The 19,932-nt window shown below is 47.0% G+C and overlaps 1 protein-coding gene across 2 annotated transcripts in view; it reads left to right on the forward strand.

The window, feature by feature from the left end:
* Acvr1b (activin A receptor type 1B) overlaps positions 1-19,932 on the forward strand; it is a 57,378-nt gene that overhangs the window by 10,612 nt on the left and 26,834 nt on the right. Inside the window, exon 1 of one of the 2 annotated variants that reach the window (XM_075960710.1) lies at positions 6,435-6,610. The exons of the other annotated variant lie outside the window; for it this stretch is intronic. Within the exon in view, the coding sequence (XP_075816825.1) occupies positions 6,520-6,610 (91 nt within the window). The 5' untranslated portion in view covers positions 6,435-6,519. Of the gene's footprint in view, positions 1-6,434; positions 6,611-19,932 lie in introns of those variants that run through there. 2 annotated transcript variants of the gene reach the window in all.

Here is a 19,932-nt window from a genome sequence, read left to right on the forward strand (position 1 = left end):
GCCCTCTGGCCGCCTCCAGCTCAGCCACCAGGTACATCACGTTCAAGTTCTTTCTGTTGTCTCGTGAACCGTCCCTCTCTCACCTCTCCATCCATCCCACAGGCCTCATCCTCCAGTTCCATCTTTTCTGGCTCTAAGGTACGCATCTGTCCCCACCCTAGGCTGATGAACATTTCCAGAAAAAAATGGTACATCAGAAAGAGTCCCTGAGCCGGGCGGTGGTGGTGCACGCCTTTAATCCCAGCACTTGGGAGGCAGAGGCAGGCGGATCTCTGTGAGTTTGAGACCAGCCTGGTCTACAGAGCTAGTTCCAGGACAGGCTCCAAAAACCACAGAGAAACCCTGTCTCGAAAAACCAAACAAAAAAAAAAAAAAAAGAAAGAGTCCCTGAGACTTTATCTTCTGTTCTGTGGTTGCCGCTTGACTCCCACTTGGACATTCTTTCTAGTTTTCTGAATCTCTAGATAACACTTTTATTTTTTTCCATGAGAGTAAATTTTTGCCTATCATTACCACTTTCTTCAAACACACTCTCTGTCATAAGCCATTCATCCTTATGAGCAAATTACCTCAATGTAACTGTAGCTTGACTGAGAACATAAGCTAAGCCTTGTCTGCTTACCTGTTTCCCCTTTCTCGCTTCCTTCTCCTGTCTCTGAGACAGGAACATTCTCCTCCAGGCCCCTGTACTTCTGGATTCTGGTTCTGTCTTCTATTCCTTCATCTTCCTGTGTGGTAGAACTCTTCTTGGCTCCTTCACTAGAGGTAATCTAGGATCTCTCTGCTTTTAGTAAAACAGCAGAACAAAGTAAAATCGCTCCTCTCACTTTGTGTATCTAACACCTTTTCCCCTCTTGTCCAGTCTAGAAGTCATCATTTTTAAATTGGATTATTTAGTTTATTTATATTTATTATAATTGTCCTTATATCTGAACTTATTTTTATTTATTATATTCTTTCTATTTGTTGAATATTTCTATTTTCCTTTTCATTTACTTGCTCACTTTCTTGGCTTTTTTTTATTATCATATTTCCTCTTCTCTTAACCTGGAAGTTATATAATCCATCTAACCTACTAGTGAATACTGAACCGTGTAAAGTATGCAATGAAGTCAACAATGACTTAGGTTTTTCATCTGACTCAATTTAAGAAGGCATTTTTCTATGAACATATAGTTCTAAGTTGTTATATTTTTCTCTAAATCCTATTTGATTATTTCTTTTTAACTCTGTCTTTATTATAATACTAACTATACGAATCTTCTAGAGTTAAGGGTTGATTTCCTCTAGAGTTGATTTATTCCTCTTTTTTTCTTGGTACTACCACACATGGCCCTAGGTTACTTGAGTCTAAATAGTGTATCATTTCCCAAACTATCCAGGTGGGGTAGATTTTGAATGAAAATATATCATGGAGCAGGCTTGCATTTATGAAATCTCCTGGAAGATTTTTGCCCTCACTTTCACCCAATACCAAAGTTCAAGTCAGGCAATTTTTCTGAGGTGTCTCATATGAACGCATTATTTATAATTGGTGCCTGCACTAACTGTACTACCTTCTGTGGGTCAGAGCTAGTGCAGAGGGTTTCTCTGTGGATGGACCCAGGCTTTGTCTCCTACAAAACCATGCCTCGAGTTGTTGGTGTGCAAACCCGCCCGAGGTGGAAGGCAGTCACCTGTTTCCTCCTTATCTTCTTAGGCGTTTGTTTGTTTTATGCTGTTGGATGTTTCTGTACTTTTCATACAAAACATTCTATTCAGCACACATAGAGATAGCATGACAAACTAAAGGAGAGATTCCAGCCAAGTCTAGCTCAGCGAGCTAATGAATTTAACGGGGTTACTTAAAGGAGCACGGCCCCTCGAAGGCAGCTACTCAAGGGACAGTTCCATCCCGCCTTCTGCGAGCGTCACTACACAACTTGCAGCAACTTCACCCAAGAATTTCCTCTCACCTGGAAATTGTTTACCATCTATATAACCTCAGGTGATTCTCACAAATTTTGCTTCTTGGGTCTTGAGAGGCTCCCTCCTCCCAGGAGTAGACGTGTCAATTCAGCAGAAGCAGCTAGAGACGGACCCCAGGGCATTCTGGGCAAGTGTCACTTAGCCATAGCCCATCTTGTTCTTAGCTTCTGAGTTCAAGATTCTTCACCTCCTTGCTAGTTTATCGAGTATTTCATAGCCATGTTCTTTTAAAGAGAAAAATGACACGGAGTCTCCTTGAGCCTCAGCCTTCCACCCCATCTTCCACTGAATTGGCGTGAGCAGGAGTCACCTAAGCCTGTTAGAAGCCTCTCCTGCAGAGTTAGAAGTCTGTCCTCCTCAGATGGTTTTGCTACACAGGACAGTCTCTCTTCCTGCCAGGTTGCTGCACTCCTGGCATTCTTGTGTTCCCTTGAGGTGTTTGAACTTGCATGCTGTGCACCTGGTTTCCAAACCCGCCTGTGGCTCCAGGTATGTGATGCCTACCGCAATCAGGATGTCTGATGGGATTTCTCTTCTCTCCTCCCATACCTGTCCGTCTTTCCTAATCTAGGCACAGTTACACATGTCAAGTCATCTGGGAGTTCTACCAGACTGTCCTTCACGTCCCACATCCACCAACCTTGCTTCCACCTCTCACATTTCCCCTTTCGTCCTCCTCTCCTGTGTAAGCTGTTGGAACTTCTTCCTCTTTGGTTTCCTTGGGTCAATCTTGCCACGCTCCAATACTCTTCTGTATCAAGTTTTAGTTGATTTGGATTAGCAAAGTGATCTTTTAAAAAAAAGATGTATTTGCCCGGCGGTGGTGGCGCATGCCTTTAATCCCAGCACTCGGGAGGCAGAGGCAGGCGGATCTCTGTGAGTTCGAGGCCAGCCTGGTCTAGAAGAGCTAGTTCCAGGACAGGAACCAAAAGCTACGGAGAAACCCTGTCTCGAAAAAAAAATTTAAAAAGATGTATTTTATGTGCATGTATGAATGCTTGCAGATATGTATGTGTACCACATGTGTGCCTGGTACATACAAAAGCCAAGAAAGGGCACCAGATCTCCCATGACTGTATTACAAGTGGTTGTGAGGGGCCTGATGTGGGTGCTGGGAACTGAAGCCAGATTCTCTGTAAGAACAACAAGGGCTCTTTACCTCTGAGTCACCTCCCTAGCCCTGTTCCTCAGACCTGTCTATCCGAGGAGCACTGGCTACCCAACAATCAGCCATGGTGTGGTCACTCTCGTCAGCTGCTTCCTGTAGAGCTGACCGGCTGAAACGTCGGCATGCCCCACTGACTCTGTGGCCTGCACCAGAGTGGATACAACCATTGTTGTCTTTCTTTCCTGCTTGTCTGAGTACAATGACACGTTCATGAAAGCAAGGACCCAAGACTGAGCAGGCAGACATGCTGTGTCTGGGGTACCGGAGGTCCTCTGTGAGACTGAGCAGGCAGACATGCTGTGTCTGGGGTACCGGAGGTCCTCTGTGAGACTGAGCAGGCGGGCATGCTGTGTCTGGGGTTCCGGAGGTCCTCTGTGAGACTGAGCAGGCAGACATGCTGTGTCTGGGGTACCGGAGGTCCTCTGTGAGACTGAGCAGGCGGGCATGCTGTGTCTGGGGTTCCGGAGGTCCTCTGTGAGACTGAGCAGGCAGACATGCTGTGTCTGGGGTACCGGAGGCCCTCTGTGAGACTGAGCAGGCGGACATGCTGTGTCTGGGGTACCAGAGGTCCTCTGTGAGACTGAGCAGGCGGACATGCTGTGTCTGGGGTACCGGAGGCCCTCTGTGAGACTGAGCAGGCAGACATGCTGTGTTTGGGTACCGGAGGTCCTCTGTAAGTGCTCATGCTCCAAGTGTTCATCCCGGCAACCTGACATGAGTCCTCTTAATGGTGCCTTGGTGAATTATGATCAAGATGGAAACTGTCTAGTCACTGGAGCACAGGGAAGAAGGATTTCTTTTCCTAGGAAAGTGACCTCTAGGAGTCTGAGGGATTAAACACCAAAGGGACTGGAGACCAGAAGTTCCTGGACTCTGCAGAGGTCTAGCCTGCAGTTTAAGGCTTCAGTACAATGTGGCTACAGGGGTTGTGGCAAGTGGGAGGGAGGACAAGGGGGGGGGATCAATAAACAGAACTAAGTAACAGTTAGATAAGAGAAGTTCTAGTGTGCTGCTGCACAAGAAGCGACTGTAGATAGTGAGAGTTTCCATATTTGAAAAGTCAGGAAAAAGGCGTTTGACGGCTTCTCCGGTGAAGTTGTGATACATGTCTGAGGAGATACGCTTACCCTGACTTGATCATTATACAGCGTATGCGTGCACAGAAACACCACAAAATACAAGTGGTTTGTATAAACCACAAGGAAGCAAGGACACTTCGCTTTCTTCAGGCATGGTGAGAAGCCCTAGAAGGGGGCATCCTTGGGCCCAGTCACAGGAAAAGCAAAGGATCATGGGTGTGAGCTGGACATTCTGTCACCCTGCAGCCCAGGGCCTTAGAGGGAGGGTAGATGCATCACCTAGGAAAGCACCCTCACAAAAGGGTGTGAGAAATAGAATTACCCTTTCTCTCCACCTCAGCAAATCTCATTTTCCGTCCTCAGCTTGGTTCTGAAGGTTAGGCCTTATGAAAGCATAAGATGCTGCGGTTTTGAACAAAGCACAAGAGCAGTGGGCTGTGGCGTTAACAGCTAATTATGTGCGAGCTCAGACAAGCTGCACCTTCTCCGAGGCTCGGCATCTTCACCTGCATGTGGGGCACATTCGACATGCCCCCCCCCCACACAGGACGGTAGCAAAGGTGGTGTTCATACCAGTCGCTACTCTGACACGGTCTCCTGTGTCAGAGTCCATGTTAAGTGTTTTACAATGCTCTAGCGAATTCTCACAGCATCCCTACAAAATATTGTACAAATGAGTGAACTGAGGTTTAGGGAGGTAAAAACTCTTGGCCAAAGTCAAGGGGTTATCAGGCGAGCAAATGATGGGTGTGCTGATCTGGGGACACAGGATTTAGGTAGTTGTTCTGTTGTTCTGCATGCTTACGCTTAGACCTTACTATCTGGAAGTGCAGCAACTATAGGCTCCCTCTGTGACCACCAGTCTTGAGGCCACAGAGGTAGTAAGACATAAGGAAGGATGATCTCAGAGTGGTATTCCCGAGGATTTAGCATCCTCTTTCCAATTGCAGAAGTACTGATTGTATAGGATCAACTGGTATCCCTACCTCCACCCCAAATGTGTGAATGCGATCTTACCAGGAGGTCAGATCCAGTGCAGCCAAGTTCTGATCACCTGGGCTGCCAGCATGGCAAGGACACCTGTCACTCCATACACTTAGGCAAAGGTAGGAGGATCAGGAGATTAAGGCCATATTCTTGTGTAGAGTGAGCTCACAGGCAGCCTGGGTATCTAGGGCTACATAGTAAGACCCTGACTCAAACAAACAAACAACAAATCCTAGAGGTAATGCTTAGTAGCATCTTTCCTTTTTCTCCTACATATACATATCACCAACAAAATTTTAGTATCATAAAGTTTGGTATTTTGCATTTTCATTTAACATGGAATAACATTTTCTCATGCCATTAGTTTTGTAAACCGATTTAAAACTTTATTTTTATCTTGTGTGCATTGTTTTTGCCTGTATGTATGTATGTCTGTGAGGGTGTCAAATCTTAGTTATAAGACGGTTGTTAGCTGCCCTGTGGGTGCTGGGAATTGAACCTGGGTCCTCTAGAAGAGCAGCCAAGTGCTCTTAACTGCTGAGCCATCTCTCCAGTCCTGTACATCCATTTTTAATGACTAGAGTTTCCTCACATGGGTGAGCCGAACATAGTTTATCTAAGCTTCTATTATTGCTTCTCTAGTTTCCAGCTTTCCCAAAGATAAATAAGCAAGGGAACATTTTGCGTAAATATTTAGCCACATTATTTCCTGAAGACAGATAGCGTAAAAGCCGGGCAAATGCGAAGCATACTGGTAGACGTTTGATAGGTACTATCACACTATTTATCAAAAGGGTTCTACCTGAGGCAGCACCCTCACCAAGTCTCTCAGCTGTGCCAGTCTGGATAAATTTTGAAAAGACGACCGCACAGGTTGTTGTGTCCAGAGGGCTGCAAAGGGGAGTCTCGCGAGGACGCCGGTTAGCAGACCCTAGAGACGAACCCTGCGGGACTCAATGGGCCGGAGGGTGGGCGCTGGGAAGGAGGGAGGGCTCCAGCGGGAGGGAGGAGGGGGAGGGAGGAGGCCGCCGGACCCCGCCTCCCCGGCTCTCCGCTGGGCTCCGCACCGGCGCGCGAGGTTGGCCGAGGCAAGCCTCCGCCCCTTTAACAGGGACACTCCCCTTTAAGGCGGGCGCCCGCGCGCCCCCGGCCCCGCCCTTCGGGGGCGCGCGCGGCAGCCGCCGCACCGGCTCCCGGGAGCTCACGTGCCGGCGCGGAGCGAAGGAGCCGGGGGCGCGCGGGCGGGCGGGCGGGAGGAGGGAGGCGCCGGGGGCGCGCGCGCGCGCTGGGCGCTGCTGGGCTGCGGCGGCGGTTACTATGGCGGAGTCGGCCGGAGCCTCCTCCTTCTTCCCCCTTGTTGTCCTCCTGCTCGCCGGCAGCGGCGGGTCTGGGCCCCGGGGGATCCAGGGTGAGTCCCGGGCCGGGGGGCGGCGCGGGATGCAGAGGGCCAGGCGAGGCCTCTCACCCGCCGTGGGGCTCGGGCGCGCCCCCTCCCCAGCCGCGCAATATGGCCGGGCGGGGGGCGCGGAGGGCCGGGGTGGCGGGGTCAGTCTTGGGGACCCGCGCGCTCTTCCAGGCGGAGCCCGACCCGGGCGCTCTGAGGGTCGCGCTTCCAGCTCCCTCAGCTCCCTCCGCTCACAGCCCAGGCTTCCCCGAGATGTGGAGGTCCCCGGCTCCTGCCCTTCAGCACGTCCGTGTGAGGGGGGTTATTCCCTGCCAGCAGATGCTTCTGGGGGCGCCTTTTCTCCCGCCAAGATTGTGGGGTTCGGCAAGGGGGCTTGTTTCTCCGAGGTGACCTGATACCTAGAGCCGATACGTACCCTGGGCTACAAGGATAGAGGGGTCTCTAACCTTCCTTCAGCTTGGGGTGCCTCTACCCTTCCTCCCCTACCACCTTGATGTTCTCGGCACCGGAGTCACATTTCGCCTTCCTTGCTCACTCCCTTGGGTTCTGCAGGGCACCCCCCCCTCGGGTATCCATGCCTGTAGAAGCTGTTTGGAGGAAATGGGGCGAACAGGCCCCTAAACCTTTTTGGAGCTTGGCTTCCACCACTCCAACCCTGTGAAGCCTAGTTTCCCAGCTGGTAATCTGAATCTAGGCGTATTTGTGTTTGCTTTCCTCCTTGCCTCCCCCACCCCGCCCCAGGGGGCCATTCAGTTCATCACTTTGTGCTTTTCAGGTGAAATCCTGGAACGTCGTTCAACTCCCCACCCCCACCCCAATTTAATTTAAAGACCCCACCTTTGCACCACCTCTCTGGACCTTGGGCAGTACTTTCGCTGTGGCACACAGTGCCTCCTCCAGCACCCCACCACACACACACCCCTCACCTTCCAACCCCCAGGGCCTTGTGCGGGCCAGGCCCACCCCCACCTTTCCCACTACTGAGGTGTAGACGTTTCTGTGGGACACTCCACTGGCTGTGTTGTTTATGAGGCTTTGGGGGCTGGGGAGAGCACATGAAACCCTAAAATATTTCATTTGATAGTATTCTCAAATGTGTCTTGGCATTGGGGTTGCAGATGAAGGTTATATTTGGCAGTTACATCGAAGCGATTATTGACCCACACACGGGTAATGGTGGGGCGGTTAGGATTATACTCATTGATCCCATTGGACAAAGCCTGCTGCTTTGACTTCTCAGCGGCCCCCAACCTTCCAGCAATGGGAGATCAAGTGTGTGTGGTGTGTGCCTGGAGCTTACACACACACGATTCTCAGGTGGGTCTTGCTTTAGTAACAGACCCTCAGTAGACGACACCATGCTACTTTGGAGTCTCAAAAACAAGTTCATTATCTCCTGCTTGGATGTGTTGTCTCCCACAGTGGTGAGGCTTGTGCAGCCGGGTCTTTGTTCACGGGCTAATGCTTCTGTTAGGCACTGTGCTGTGTTCTTCATGTTGCTGCCTTGTCATAGGTAACTGTGCGGTAGAGACTGACAAACAAGCTGGAGGTGTACAAACAGAGCCTTACATTTGCCGGGAGAGAATGGTTTTCATAAGTCAGACTGTTTGCTGGGCCTTATGGGCCATGGTTTTGGACTATGTGATTGTGCTGTGTCTCCAGCAGGATAGTAAAATAAGGAGTCTGCGACTTCAGGTCTGTCATGTTATGTGTGTCTAAATAAACCTTTAAGCCCCTCCAGTGGGGTTAATATCCTGCCTCTAACATCTCCAGGATTTTGAAGCAGTCTTTCCCTACTGATTAGGTGTATCTCTCTGTGGGTTTTTCTTGTTGTAACATAGTTAAGAATGTTTAATTGGTAATCCAGCTGGTTCTGCATGTAGTAGAAGTCTGTGTGTTGTTTTTGTTTTGTACCTTCCCTAAAAGAATGTTTGTTGGGGTGAGGGTGGGTGGGTATAACAGGGAACTGGGTTCTTTTTTTGAATTCGGTTATGTGTCCAGCAAACATTCTCTGAGGCCTTTAAACTTGTTGGCCAGACACTGCAGTTTTTTCCGGGACACATCCAGTTGCCAACAGTGCATGCTACAGAGACCACTGTTGCAAAAGGCTTGAAGTGAAACGTCACTTCTGGGAAAGTAGAGGTTGGGATAACAAGAAGTTGATTTTTTCCCTCCCCTGCATTTCCTATACAGTGCTCCTCTGTGTGGGCTGGAGAAGTGGCCCAGCCAGGCAGTTCTCATGCCTGGGGTGTGGACACCGTGTGAGGGCAGCAAGAGATAGGTGTTCTTCTATTAATTAATGAAAACTGGGCCTTCGTACACAGCCTGTGATAGGGGAGTGATGTCACCCTAGAAACAGCAGCCATTTGATAGGTGTATGTGTTTCAGCCCTCTCAGGAATTTTCACATTAGTATTATAAAATGTAAAATTAAGTTAGGAGAAGAACATGACATTTTTTAAAGACAAAAGCAGCAAGAGAGAGGCATGTGAGGTTCTGACAGGGACAATTTGTGTTTCTGTGAGCAGCCCAAAAATGTAATCCCAATCCCAGCCTTGTAACTTTGTTCAGTGGGCATGGATTTGAGGTGCAGTGGAGGAGAGCTCCTTTGGAGAGAAAGGGAGCTCTGATTAGTTTGTTCCAACAGCTCCTGGGGCAGATGTGATAAAGCATATTAAAATGGCTACTCCGGTTAAAGGTTAGAACCAGATGGAGGGAGGAGGCTGGCGCTCGGCACCTTGGTCTCCTTATAGGCTGTCCTTGAACAAGTAACTGTTACTGCCTCAGTTTTTCCTCTGGAAATAAGAAAATGCTGTATGTCACTCTTATTGGGACATTTGTGAGCTGACTTACTGATAGCCAGTTGGCAGGGAGGTATTTTTAGACAGTCTCTGACTTCAGTGAAGAAGCAATGTTGGGTTACATTTTATCTTATGGGGCAGAATAACATACTTTGATTGATAGACACACCACATGTCGGTGTGGCTCATTTCTTATTTTGCTTTTTGGTAGCCAGGGTTCATGTTTCCTCGAGTTGATTTCTGCCTTTGGCAGGCTTTTTTCTCATAGGCCCGGCAGCATACCTGGGCTAATCAAAGACAGGCTGAGGGAGTGACCTGCTTTAGGCTTTATTGGTTGGCAATGTTATGCAACTCTGGGTGTGTTTATGGTACTATGTAAATGTTACATAAGAACATGGAGGCTGAGAGGTGGCCAGGATGGCAACTGTGAGCACAGGAAGGTTAGACCGAGGACTCCATCCGGGAAGACCTTGGGAGTCTGCAGGCAGTAGGGGAAGAAGCTGTACTTTATTTTCCTCTAAACCCCTTTTAGATGATTGTGCCTTTCAGGGGGGACTGCTGTGTTATAAATAGGTTTATTCTCCACCGGTGAGCTAATTGTAACCTTGCTACCAAAATATGATTCAGTAAAGAGGCGCTGGGAGAGGAGGGGCATGCTGCTGCTTTCGCATGCCCTGTCGAGGCTGCTTGTTGTACCCAGGAGTGCAGGGTATCGCGGGGGCAATGGAATTCCCAGCTCAGGGCACTTTAGATCCTCCTTATTTTTGAAGGATAAATTAGAATACTGCTATGGTGGCTGTATGTCAATTTTATTCGCTCTTTCTGAAGTTTGCCTTAGAACAGTAGTCAACAGTAATTCTGGGATCCTGCCTCTTTGTGTTGAGTACTTGTGCTTCCTGGTACGGGGGCGGTATCTCCTTGCCCCCCCCCCCCCATATTTACAGAGTCCTGGCCATCCTCCTCACTGAGCTTCCAGTGCTGGCTGTGTGGCAGGTATCCTTGCCCCAGTCCCGCCTAGACTGGGGATGTCACTGGCGCTTTGGCTTCTGCATCTGACTCAAATTTCTCTGTTTGCTCGAAGACCTGCTCTGTTCTGCTCATCTCAGTGCTCCTACCCCATGCATGGCTTACCCTGCGCCTGGACTCCGGCAGCGCCATCTCCTCCCTTACCTGCTGTGCCCGCTTGTCTACCTGCTGGCTTCCATCAGGATAAGTGGAGCATGGACACCAGTGGTCCTGAGCGCAGCCTCCTTCCCCTTCTCTAGACCCGCTAGAGTTTGCTTTAGCCGGGAAAGTTTCCATTTCAGCGGACCTTGCCCTGTCTGCATGGCAGAGGTAGTATCTCTTGAGGCCATGTGGTCACTTTTTTTGAGGGGTTGAGGGGCGTGGTTTTTGCGACAAGGTTTCTCTGTGTAACCTTGGCTGTCCTGGAACTTGCTCTGCAGACCAGGGTGGCCTCGGACTCGCAGAGATCCACCTGCTTTTGTCTTCTCAGTTTGTGGTCGTCTTTTTTTCTCTTCTTCTTTCTATCCAGTCTGAACCCTGCATTTGTCCTACTGGGTACTTTGAATTTACATAATGAAAATACAAATATCGCATCGCCCTATTATTTACATAGTTACATATAGGGGATTTCTGTGTTCATTCAGTTGGGTATGTTCCTAGAACAGCTTTGGCATGAGGAAATAACACACAATAATGAACAGAAGTTCCCAAATGCCCACTGTTGTGGAACTTAACATCACTGTGGCTTAAACTAAAAATAAATAAGTAAACACAGTTACTGGCTGAGTGCTCTGAGGAAGACGGGCTGGAGTGTGCCCAGTGCGGCCATTCCATCCTCTGCTTCACTGTGCACTCTGCCTGGTAGTTACAGTTGATAAGTGGCCACTGACACTGCTAATCCGTCAGAGCCATTGCTCCCAGGGAAGTACAGGGTTAGGTTCCTGCAGGCCTTGATCATAGCCTCGTCATCAGGTGAGCCAGAGATAACCATGTGTTCTGCATAGACACACTATTTAATACACATTATTGGTGCTTGGAACATCAGCAAAAGCTGTAACTCTTGCCTGAATCAAGCTTACCTAATGCATCATTCTGTCTAAGGCATATCACTGTCTTCTTGTGCTTGAGAACGCCAGACACCACTTCAGCACTGTGCTTGGGGACTGTTTTACATAAAAAATCATCAACAAAAGTATGGCACTAAATATACTGCCAAGAGGACATGTGTTTACAGTATGAGAGCCGAAGGAAAGCAGAGTGTCGCCTTGTTTGACCTCCACTGGGAACATGTGTGTTGGGCTGCTCAAGTCTTACTGCTCTGTGCGTGTCCTCGAGTGGCCAGGAAGACTGTAAGTGTTGTGTTTTGGGGTTACAGATAACTTTTAGCAAGAAGACAAATTCATATGAATGGAATCAGAATAATGATGTTTAATTTCATTAGTTAAACAAATGTTCTAGAGATAAATTACATCATGTAAAATTTTAAGGTCTTCTTTTTGTGTGTATGTGTATGGTGTATGCATATATGTAAGCAGGTACACTTGTTCATGCATGCATGCATGGAGACCAGAGATTGATGCCAAATTTTTTCCCCATCATTGTCCACCTTATTTTTGGAGACAGGTTCTCTTGGATAGATTAGCTGGCCAGCAAGCCCATGGGGGTCTGGCTGTCTCCCTACCACATGCTTTCCCAGTCCTTGGCGCTTATGTGGGTGCTGCGAGTGCTGCGGTTCTGGACTTAGGTTCTCATGGTCTCTCAGGGACGAACCATCACCCTAGTCCCTGAGGACTGATGGTGTCACTGCACCTGAATTTTTGTTGTTGTTGTTGGTTTTTGGCAGTGCTGGGGATGGGATCCAGAGTCTCATGGATACTGGTCAAACACTATATTCCCAGCCCCCAGAATTGTAATATGCACCTCGAAGTCCTGTAAGTAGATAAGCATATACACATCGAATATATTGTTGGTGCACAGATTTTATTAGCACTTGGTGAACACCCCCAATGGACTAAACATTAGCACAATGCCTACCTTCTGCCAAATGAGATAGACAGTGGACAACTAAGGGGATTGTGCTTCCTGTAGCCACCCTCTGTCTCCCACAGAGTCCTGGGACTTGATGTCTATCCACCTGGACCCAGTCAGTCACCCTGGTGACACCATCACCAGTACTGTTGATGTTGGTACTGCTTGGGGATTTGACAGTCAGTTGATGTTCAGGTAGATGGGCTTGGTGTCATTGAACCTGCCCTTTAAAGACTGATTCTCAGTCCACTGCAGAAAAGAAATTAGAGATTCTCCATCTGGCTTGGAAGCAAGCAAGCAGCCACGTTATAAGTTTCCCGTCCCAACAGGCACGTGGCAGTCAGACAAGGAGCTGAGAAAGTGGTCCTTTTCTTATAGTAGGGTTTGAGTCCTTGCCAGGCAGTGGATCTAGCAAACAACTATTAAACTTGGAAGAGGACCTCATCGTAGAGGAGAATTTTAGCTGACCCTTCTTGCTGTGCTTGGACTCTGACCTGTAGAAACTGAAGTAGGAGAGTTTTGTACATGTGTGTAGTGAGTAAGACAGCAGTGGAGAAAGTGAAACAGGAGAAATAACGCAGGATGGGCTCGAGGATGTGGCCCAGGCGCTCAGCATCTCTATGTGAAAGTCCTTGCAGTGATGTGGTGGCATGTCTGTACTCTGAGCAGCCAGGAGGCTGAGGCTTAGAATTTATATGGAGGGAAAATGGGATTTATGGGCTTTCCAGGTTAACTTGGGTCGAGCTGACCCGAGGAGTTTCTAAGAATTCGTGGAGGAGCCCCTTTGCCCTCAGTCGTCAGGCATTGTCTTACTATGTGTTTGTATAGCGCACTTAACACTCATAGTCATAGATAAGATTGCATCAGTGCAGCCCCGTGCATGCCTGGCCTAGAGCTGAATTAAGGGGAATATCCTTGCCTTTTAGCAGTTCGTTTGCTTGTTGGAATTGCGGAGAACTGCAGGAGTTAGGAACCTCCTCATGCACTGGGGTGATGGTGGCAATAAAAGCATCTCTCGTAGAAGTGCAGCCCCTGGGCACTGAGCTGGCTCCAGGTTGTTCACTCCTGTGCCGCTGGTCTTTGTGCTGGAGAGGTGACCAGTGCTTGGGTGGTAGGACTCTAAGGTGTGTGCTCTAAGTGCTGGGCTCTGCTGAGATGCTTCTAACCCAGCTACCGCCGCAGTCTTCCTCTGCCTTCTCCTGCTGCAGGTTTTACCCGCTCTGTCCCATGGCCCTGCTGCTTCCATGCGTTTCGAGGCTCAACTCGTGGCCCTAAGATTGGCATCATCAATCTCACCTGGCCCTGGTCTTTTTGTTGCCCTTTTCGCTAGCTGGAACCTTAGCACTGTTGTTGGCATTGTCATTTCAGTGTGGGTCTAGTGTGCCTTGTATTTTCATGGCCCCAAGCCTTTCCTGTCTCTTCTCCTTTTCCAAGCTAAATATAATATTCCCAGGGAATTCCATCCTCCTGTGTTTTCCTGGTCATCATCTTTCCTTATGGTAGTGTTGGGGGGCACATTGCTTGGGGTTCTGCTCCTCTGACCTTCAAACAGTGGGTCCTTCAGCTGTACATAGAACCTTGTGGATTTTAAGTACCTAATAAATTTGTTTAATTGAATTTGTTCATTTTCTATCCTCTCAGTAAAATCCTAGGTAAATAATTCCAGTTCTGTCTTGCTATAATTTATTTCCTGATATATTTTTAATCATTTTTTAAATATCATGGATATTTTGCCTGCATGTCTGTATATGTACTTCAGGTGTGCCTGATATCTTTGAAGGCCAAAAGAGGGTGCCAGATCCCCTGGAACTAGAGTAACAGATGGTTGTGAGCTGCTGGGTGGGTGCCGGTAACCAAACACAGGTCCTCAGCAAGAGCAGCGGTGCTCCTCTGAGCCATCTCTCTAGCTGGCCCCTTGTTCTATTTTATTTTGCTTTATTTTGTTCTAAATCCCAGCCACTCAGAGATGCTGTGGCTATTTGTGAGTTATTTGGACATAATAATTTCTCTTCTTACCTCACCTCTCTGATATCTGTGTGTGATATTACATATTTGTTTTATTGCAGCCAAATTAACTTAATGTCAGCCTCATTAGTTTCTCCTTCTTGGTTGATTTTTGTTTGTTTGTTTGTTTGTTTTTTCTTCTGCATTACTCTAGTTGGCAGAAAGTCATTCCTTGCTCTTCTGCCTCACAAGTGTAAGGTTCACTGCTCTCTGCTTAAAGTATAGTAAACGGGTGGTGAGGAAGAGAACGCCCGTGATAAATATCCCCCTGCTCTAATGAGCCAGAAGTGTGTCTACACAAGTGTAGCCAAAACAAACAAACAAAAACCCACTTGCTCTCTATTATAAACTAAGTTAAGGAGAATAAACCAAGTTACTGAATGTCTAAATACAGCAGCTGAGTCTGCGTGTTTAGGTCTGGGAGCTTTGCACATGTTCGCTCCTAGCGATGTCTGCTTAGTTTGCACTTGCGTTCTCCTGGGCAGCAGGTGGGCCCTGTGTGAAGTTCGGGTATTTACCATCGTCATAAATTAAATTGCAGTGACAGGTCTCCTTAGCATAAACATCAAACATCTCTTCTGAGTGAGAACAAAGCTTTCATTCTCTACACCCGAGGCTTAAAGTTGAACTTGTTTAAACAGCTCTCTAGGGTTGGGTTTGTCTCCTAGCAGATCTCAGAAAGGGCTGCTCACAGAATGGTGTAGTGTGGGCCTGGCTTTCCAGACACCTTTCTCTTATGCAAACTCCATCCAAGATCTTTTCCAAGTCTGGAATTAAATGCCAAGTTTATCAAGTGCCTTTATTGTTAAACAGATGGGGTTTGCCCCCAATACAAAAACTGCCTTTATTGAGTCAGGTACATTTTTTTCCATAAGTGCTTGCTTTTTTTTTTTTTTTTTTACCAGCACAGTTTTCTGGATCCTGCCAAGTGCATTGTGCCCTCTGACTGTATAGTGTCTCAGCACTCAGAACTTTTTGTCTTTTTGAAGATTCACTTTTGATGAGCATGAAGGATGAAAATGAGACTTTGGGAGGGGGTAGCCAACAGCATATAATTGCTTTGCTAACGCAAAGTTTTTCTAGTTAGTGTAGTTAGAACTTTGGGGCTCAGTATCTGTCCCCAATCACTGCCTTCTTACCCTTTTCTGCCCTAAGCAAACCAAATATTACCTCTGTCTGTGACAGTTCAGGGTCAGATACCTCTATTCAGATTTTCTTAGTTGTTGTGGTGTGGTTTTAATTTATTTGTGGGGGGGGGCACACGTTCCAAGGCACATGCACGTGTGTGTGTTCCTGTGTGTGTGTGTGTGTGTGTGTGTGTGTGTGTGTAGGTGAGAGAACAACTCTCAGGAGTTCGTTCTCTCCTTCTGCCATGAGGGTCATGGGTCATCAAGCCAGAAGTTTTTTCCTTTTACCGTGAGGATCACAGGCCATCAGGCAGGACAGGAAGTGCTTTATTAGCCCCCACTAGCCCCCACTATAAGACTTTAATAACTATTTTGGCAATTGTTTATATCTGTAGTTATTGTTTTTCATATTTTACGCAGTAGGGGAAAATGACAGTGTAGGGAGCTGGGGGTGCAGCGCAGTTGGTAGACTCCGTGCCTAATGATAAAACTGCACGTGATTGAAATCTCAGCACTCAAGGGAGCCACTCAGAAGAAGTTCAAGGCTATCCTGGGGTGTCTGAGATCCTCTCTCTAAAGTAAGAGATTGATGGGGTAGTACGTGTCCTTAATCCCAGCACTCGGGCATTCAGGTGGATCTGTGAGTTTGAGACAATCCTGGTCTCAATAGCAAGTTCTGAACCAAGCAGGGCTACACAGTGAGACCCTGTCTCAATGTGGACTAGAGAAATGTCTCAGGGTTTAAAAGCCCTGGACCTGGGTTCAATTCCCAGTGCCCGTGTGATAGCTCACAACTATCTGTAACTCCAGTTAAAGGGGATCTGATGCTCTCCATGGCCTACAAGCACATCTGATACACAGATGTGTGTGTGTGCAGGGAAAACACATAAAATTAATAAATCTAATATAAATAACTTGTCAATCTAGAAATGCATGTAACTTACTGGGCTGAGATTTATCAGTTACAGTGTTGATCTGACCTGGTTTTTTCTGAGTTTACCAGGTAGTGTGTTAGATAGATAAGAGAAGGATCAGGAAAGGTGACAGCACCCTGGCATCCCTTCTTGTGTAGGTCAGAGATTCTTGGGACGTGGCGGGAGACCTAGACAATACTTGGAAAAGTACTTTGCCTCCAGATCATTTTCCTGTGCATAGACTAGGATTTTGTTTTGCTTTTGTACTTTGAGGTTATATTACACAGTCTGCTTTGGGTGTGTGAATTTATGGTAGTTTTAAATTGTTATAAAATACATATAGCTGAATTGACTTATTTTAACCACTTGAAAGTGTACACTTGGTGGCATTAAAGCCTTTCACAATATCCAGATTACCAACATTATGGAATTTTAAAGTTTCTCATTACTCCAAAAGAAAACTTTAATAAGAAAACTCATTAATCATTGCCTCCACCCTCAATAACACCTACAAACCCCAAGTCCATGTTTGGGCATGTCATCTGGTTGAACCGCATGGCATGGTTTCTTTTCTCTGCAGTGTTTTCAGGATTCATCCGTATGTGTGTGTAATTGCTTCCTTCCTATGGCTGAGTAATGAATGATTCCCTTGTAGGGATAAACCACATTTTGCTTATCTGCTCATCATTTGATGGGCATTTGGAATTTTTTTGTGACTATTCCTGTACATGTTTTTGTTTTCTGTTTTTTATTTTTTTGTTTTGTTTTGAGACAGGGTTTCTCTGTGTAGCTTTGGAGCCTGTCCTGTAACTCCCTCCGTAGACCAGGTTGGCCTTGAACTCACAGAGATCCGCCTGGCCTGCCTCTCAAGTGCTGGGATTAAAGGCATGCGCCACCACCGTCCAGCTCAACTTTGTTCTTTTATTTCTGCTCTCTATGATTGTCTTGACTATTCAGGATCCCTTGTAATTTATATGAATTTTATCGTCAACTTTTCTATCAGTGGGTCGGGGGGGCATTGTCGGTTTAATAGTAATTGTACTGTGTCATCTCATACATAGTAAATTTATATAGCAGGATAACTGGAGTAGTAGTTCAGAAGAATATGTATGCTGTTGTGGAGAACCTGGTCGTTCCACTTCAGGCGACTCGCAACCACCTGTAACTCCAACTCCAGGAGATCTGGTGCCCTCTGCTCGCCTCTGAGCACATACCAACACACAGGTACAACTACACATAACTAAAAGTAAAGTAAATCTCTCACACACACACATATGATAGCTAGGCATAGATAGGCTCACACCTTTAATCCCAGTACTCAGGAAGCAGAGGCAGGTGAGTTTGAGATTAGCCTGGTCCTTATAGTCAGTTCTAGGACAGCCAGAGCTACATAGTGAGACCCTGTCTTGATTGGTAGATAGATAGATAGATAGATAGATAGATAGATAGATAGATAGATAGATAGATAGATAGATAGAGATATGATGATGCATTTAATATATATTATGTAGAATTTATATCTTGGTGAACAAATTAGGTTCCCAGTTTTTTTATATTATGAATTTATTTTGAAAATTCTCCTTATAACTACATTACTACATCAAAGAAACCCTGGGGAAATATACCTCAAATCCTTAGTAACTAGAGAGCACTAATTGAAGGGCTCCCAGATTCTGCACCCTGTATTCAGTGATGTTTAAATTTGTTTTTCTTTCCACTGCTGCTCTGCTTCTGGTGTTAGGGCTCCTGCTCTGGGAGCCAACCTTAAGCATTTACCTACACCTTTAAAGTTTAAAGAACGGGGATTGTGGAAGGCAGAGAATAAGACAACCCTAGTCAAGAAAAAGTGCACTAGCCTGCCAGTGGTGCACACCTTTAATCCCAGCACTTGGGAGGCAGAGACAGGTGGATCTCTGTGAGTTCCAGGCCAGCCTGGTCTACAGAGCGAGTTCCAGGATAGCTTACACAGAGAAATCCTGTCTTGAAAAACTAAAAAGGGAAAAAAGAAAGAAAAATTTTAAAAAAGACCAAAATCTATCATACAATGTCTGTGAGAGCTTTAGAAATTTTCCAGTGACTGGGTGTTCTATGAAGTAATTCTGCATTGTGCAGCCCCAGAGTTGGGAGGCTCAGTAGCAAGTGAGGGTTCTCTCTCAGCAGTTGGGAGGCACAACTCAGAGTGTGCAGATGTCAGACAGCAAACCTGTGGGAAGGTAGGCTGCATTGAGGCAGAGCAGGAAGTAGCCCCAGTAGGGACAGGCCACCTGAGACTGCTCACAAGATCTTGTCCTTATATGGAATAACTTGACCGGGGGCAGGGGCGGGGATATGATGCTGACCTCCTGACCAATATAATAAGGCTGGACAAGCCACAGAATTAGATCAGACAGGAATGATGGCAGACCTTAATTATCAAAGGAGGAGCCTGTTTGTAGGGACTGGCATGGTGTCTCTTCCACTGAACATGATGAGCCTAGTTTGATCCCCTGAGATCCACACAGGGAAGAAGAGAGCTGACTGACACAGGAGTCCTCTCACTTCCACATGCGGGTTGTGATGTGAACTCTGAAGGTGAGAGCAAGCTCGCTCGCTCTTCCCCTCCCTGTCCCCCACACCTCTTCCATACACAAACATACATGCAGAAAATACACACACACACACACACACACACACACAGAGAGATATTTCAAAGAGCCCACTCTTAAATCTTAGAGCTATTAAGGAAATACATTGAATCCAATTTTGAGTTTTCAATAGAATCTAGTAGATACATAGTCTGAGAGAGAGAATGCTTCATCTTTGCCAAAGACTGTGCCTGTTGAGCTGCAGGAGGACAGTGCTGAGGACACAGTGTTGCAGTAGGGCCTGTTACAAAAGGAAATTCTGTGTGTCACTAATCTAGTTAAAATTTGAACTGACACTGGGCATGGCGGTATCCTGTAAGTCAGGATGCTGAGGCAGGAGTTGAAGGCTGACCTGTGCTACATAGCAAGACCCTGTCTTGAAAAGCCAAAAGATGGGGGCTGGGGAGATGGCTCTGCTCTTAAGAGCACTTGCTGCTCTTGCAGAGGACCCAGACTTGGTTCCCAGCACCCACATGGTGGCTCACACCTATCTATAACTTCAGCTCCAGAGGGTCTGACACCCTCTGTCTTATACAGGCACAGGGTACATACATGGCATATATACATCCACAGAGGCAAACACTGTATGAATACATACATAAAATATCAAGTAATAAAGCTTAATAGAAGACCAGTCCCGTGTAAAATGCACACCTTAGCGCTCAGCAGGTGAAGGCAGGAAGATCAGGAATTCAAGACCAGTCTGGGCTCTGTGAGAAAGATGGTGGGGGTGGGGGGAAGCAAAATTGAATTGGTGCAGATCAGACCTTCAGATCTCACTGAGTTACAGAAACTGCAGAGGCGGTACATGCTAACAGGGCAC

This window comes from Microtus pennsylvanicus, chromosome 2 (genome assembly GCF_037038515.1).
Source record: "Microtus pennsylvanicus isolate mMicPen1 chromosome 2, mMicPen1.hap1, whole genome shotgun sequence".
Lineage (NCBI taxonomy): Eukaryota > Metazoa > Chordata > Mammalia > Rodentia > Cricetidae > Microtus > Microtus pennsylvanicus.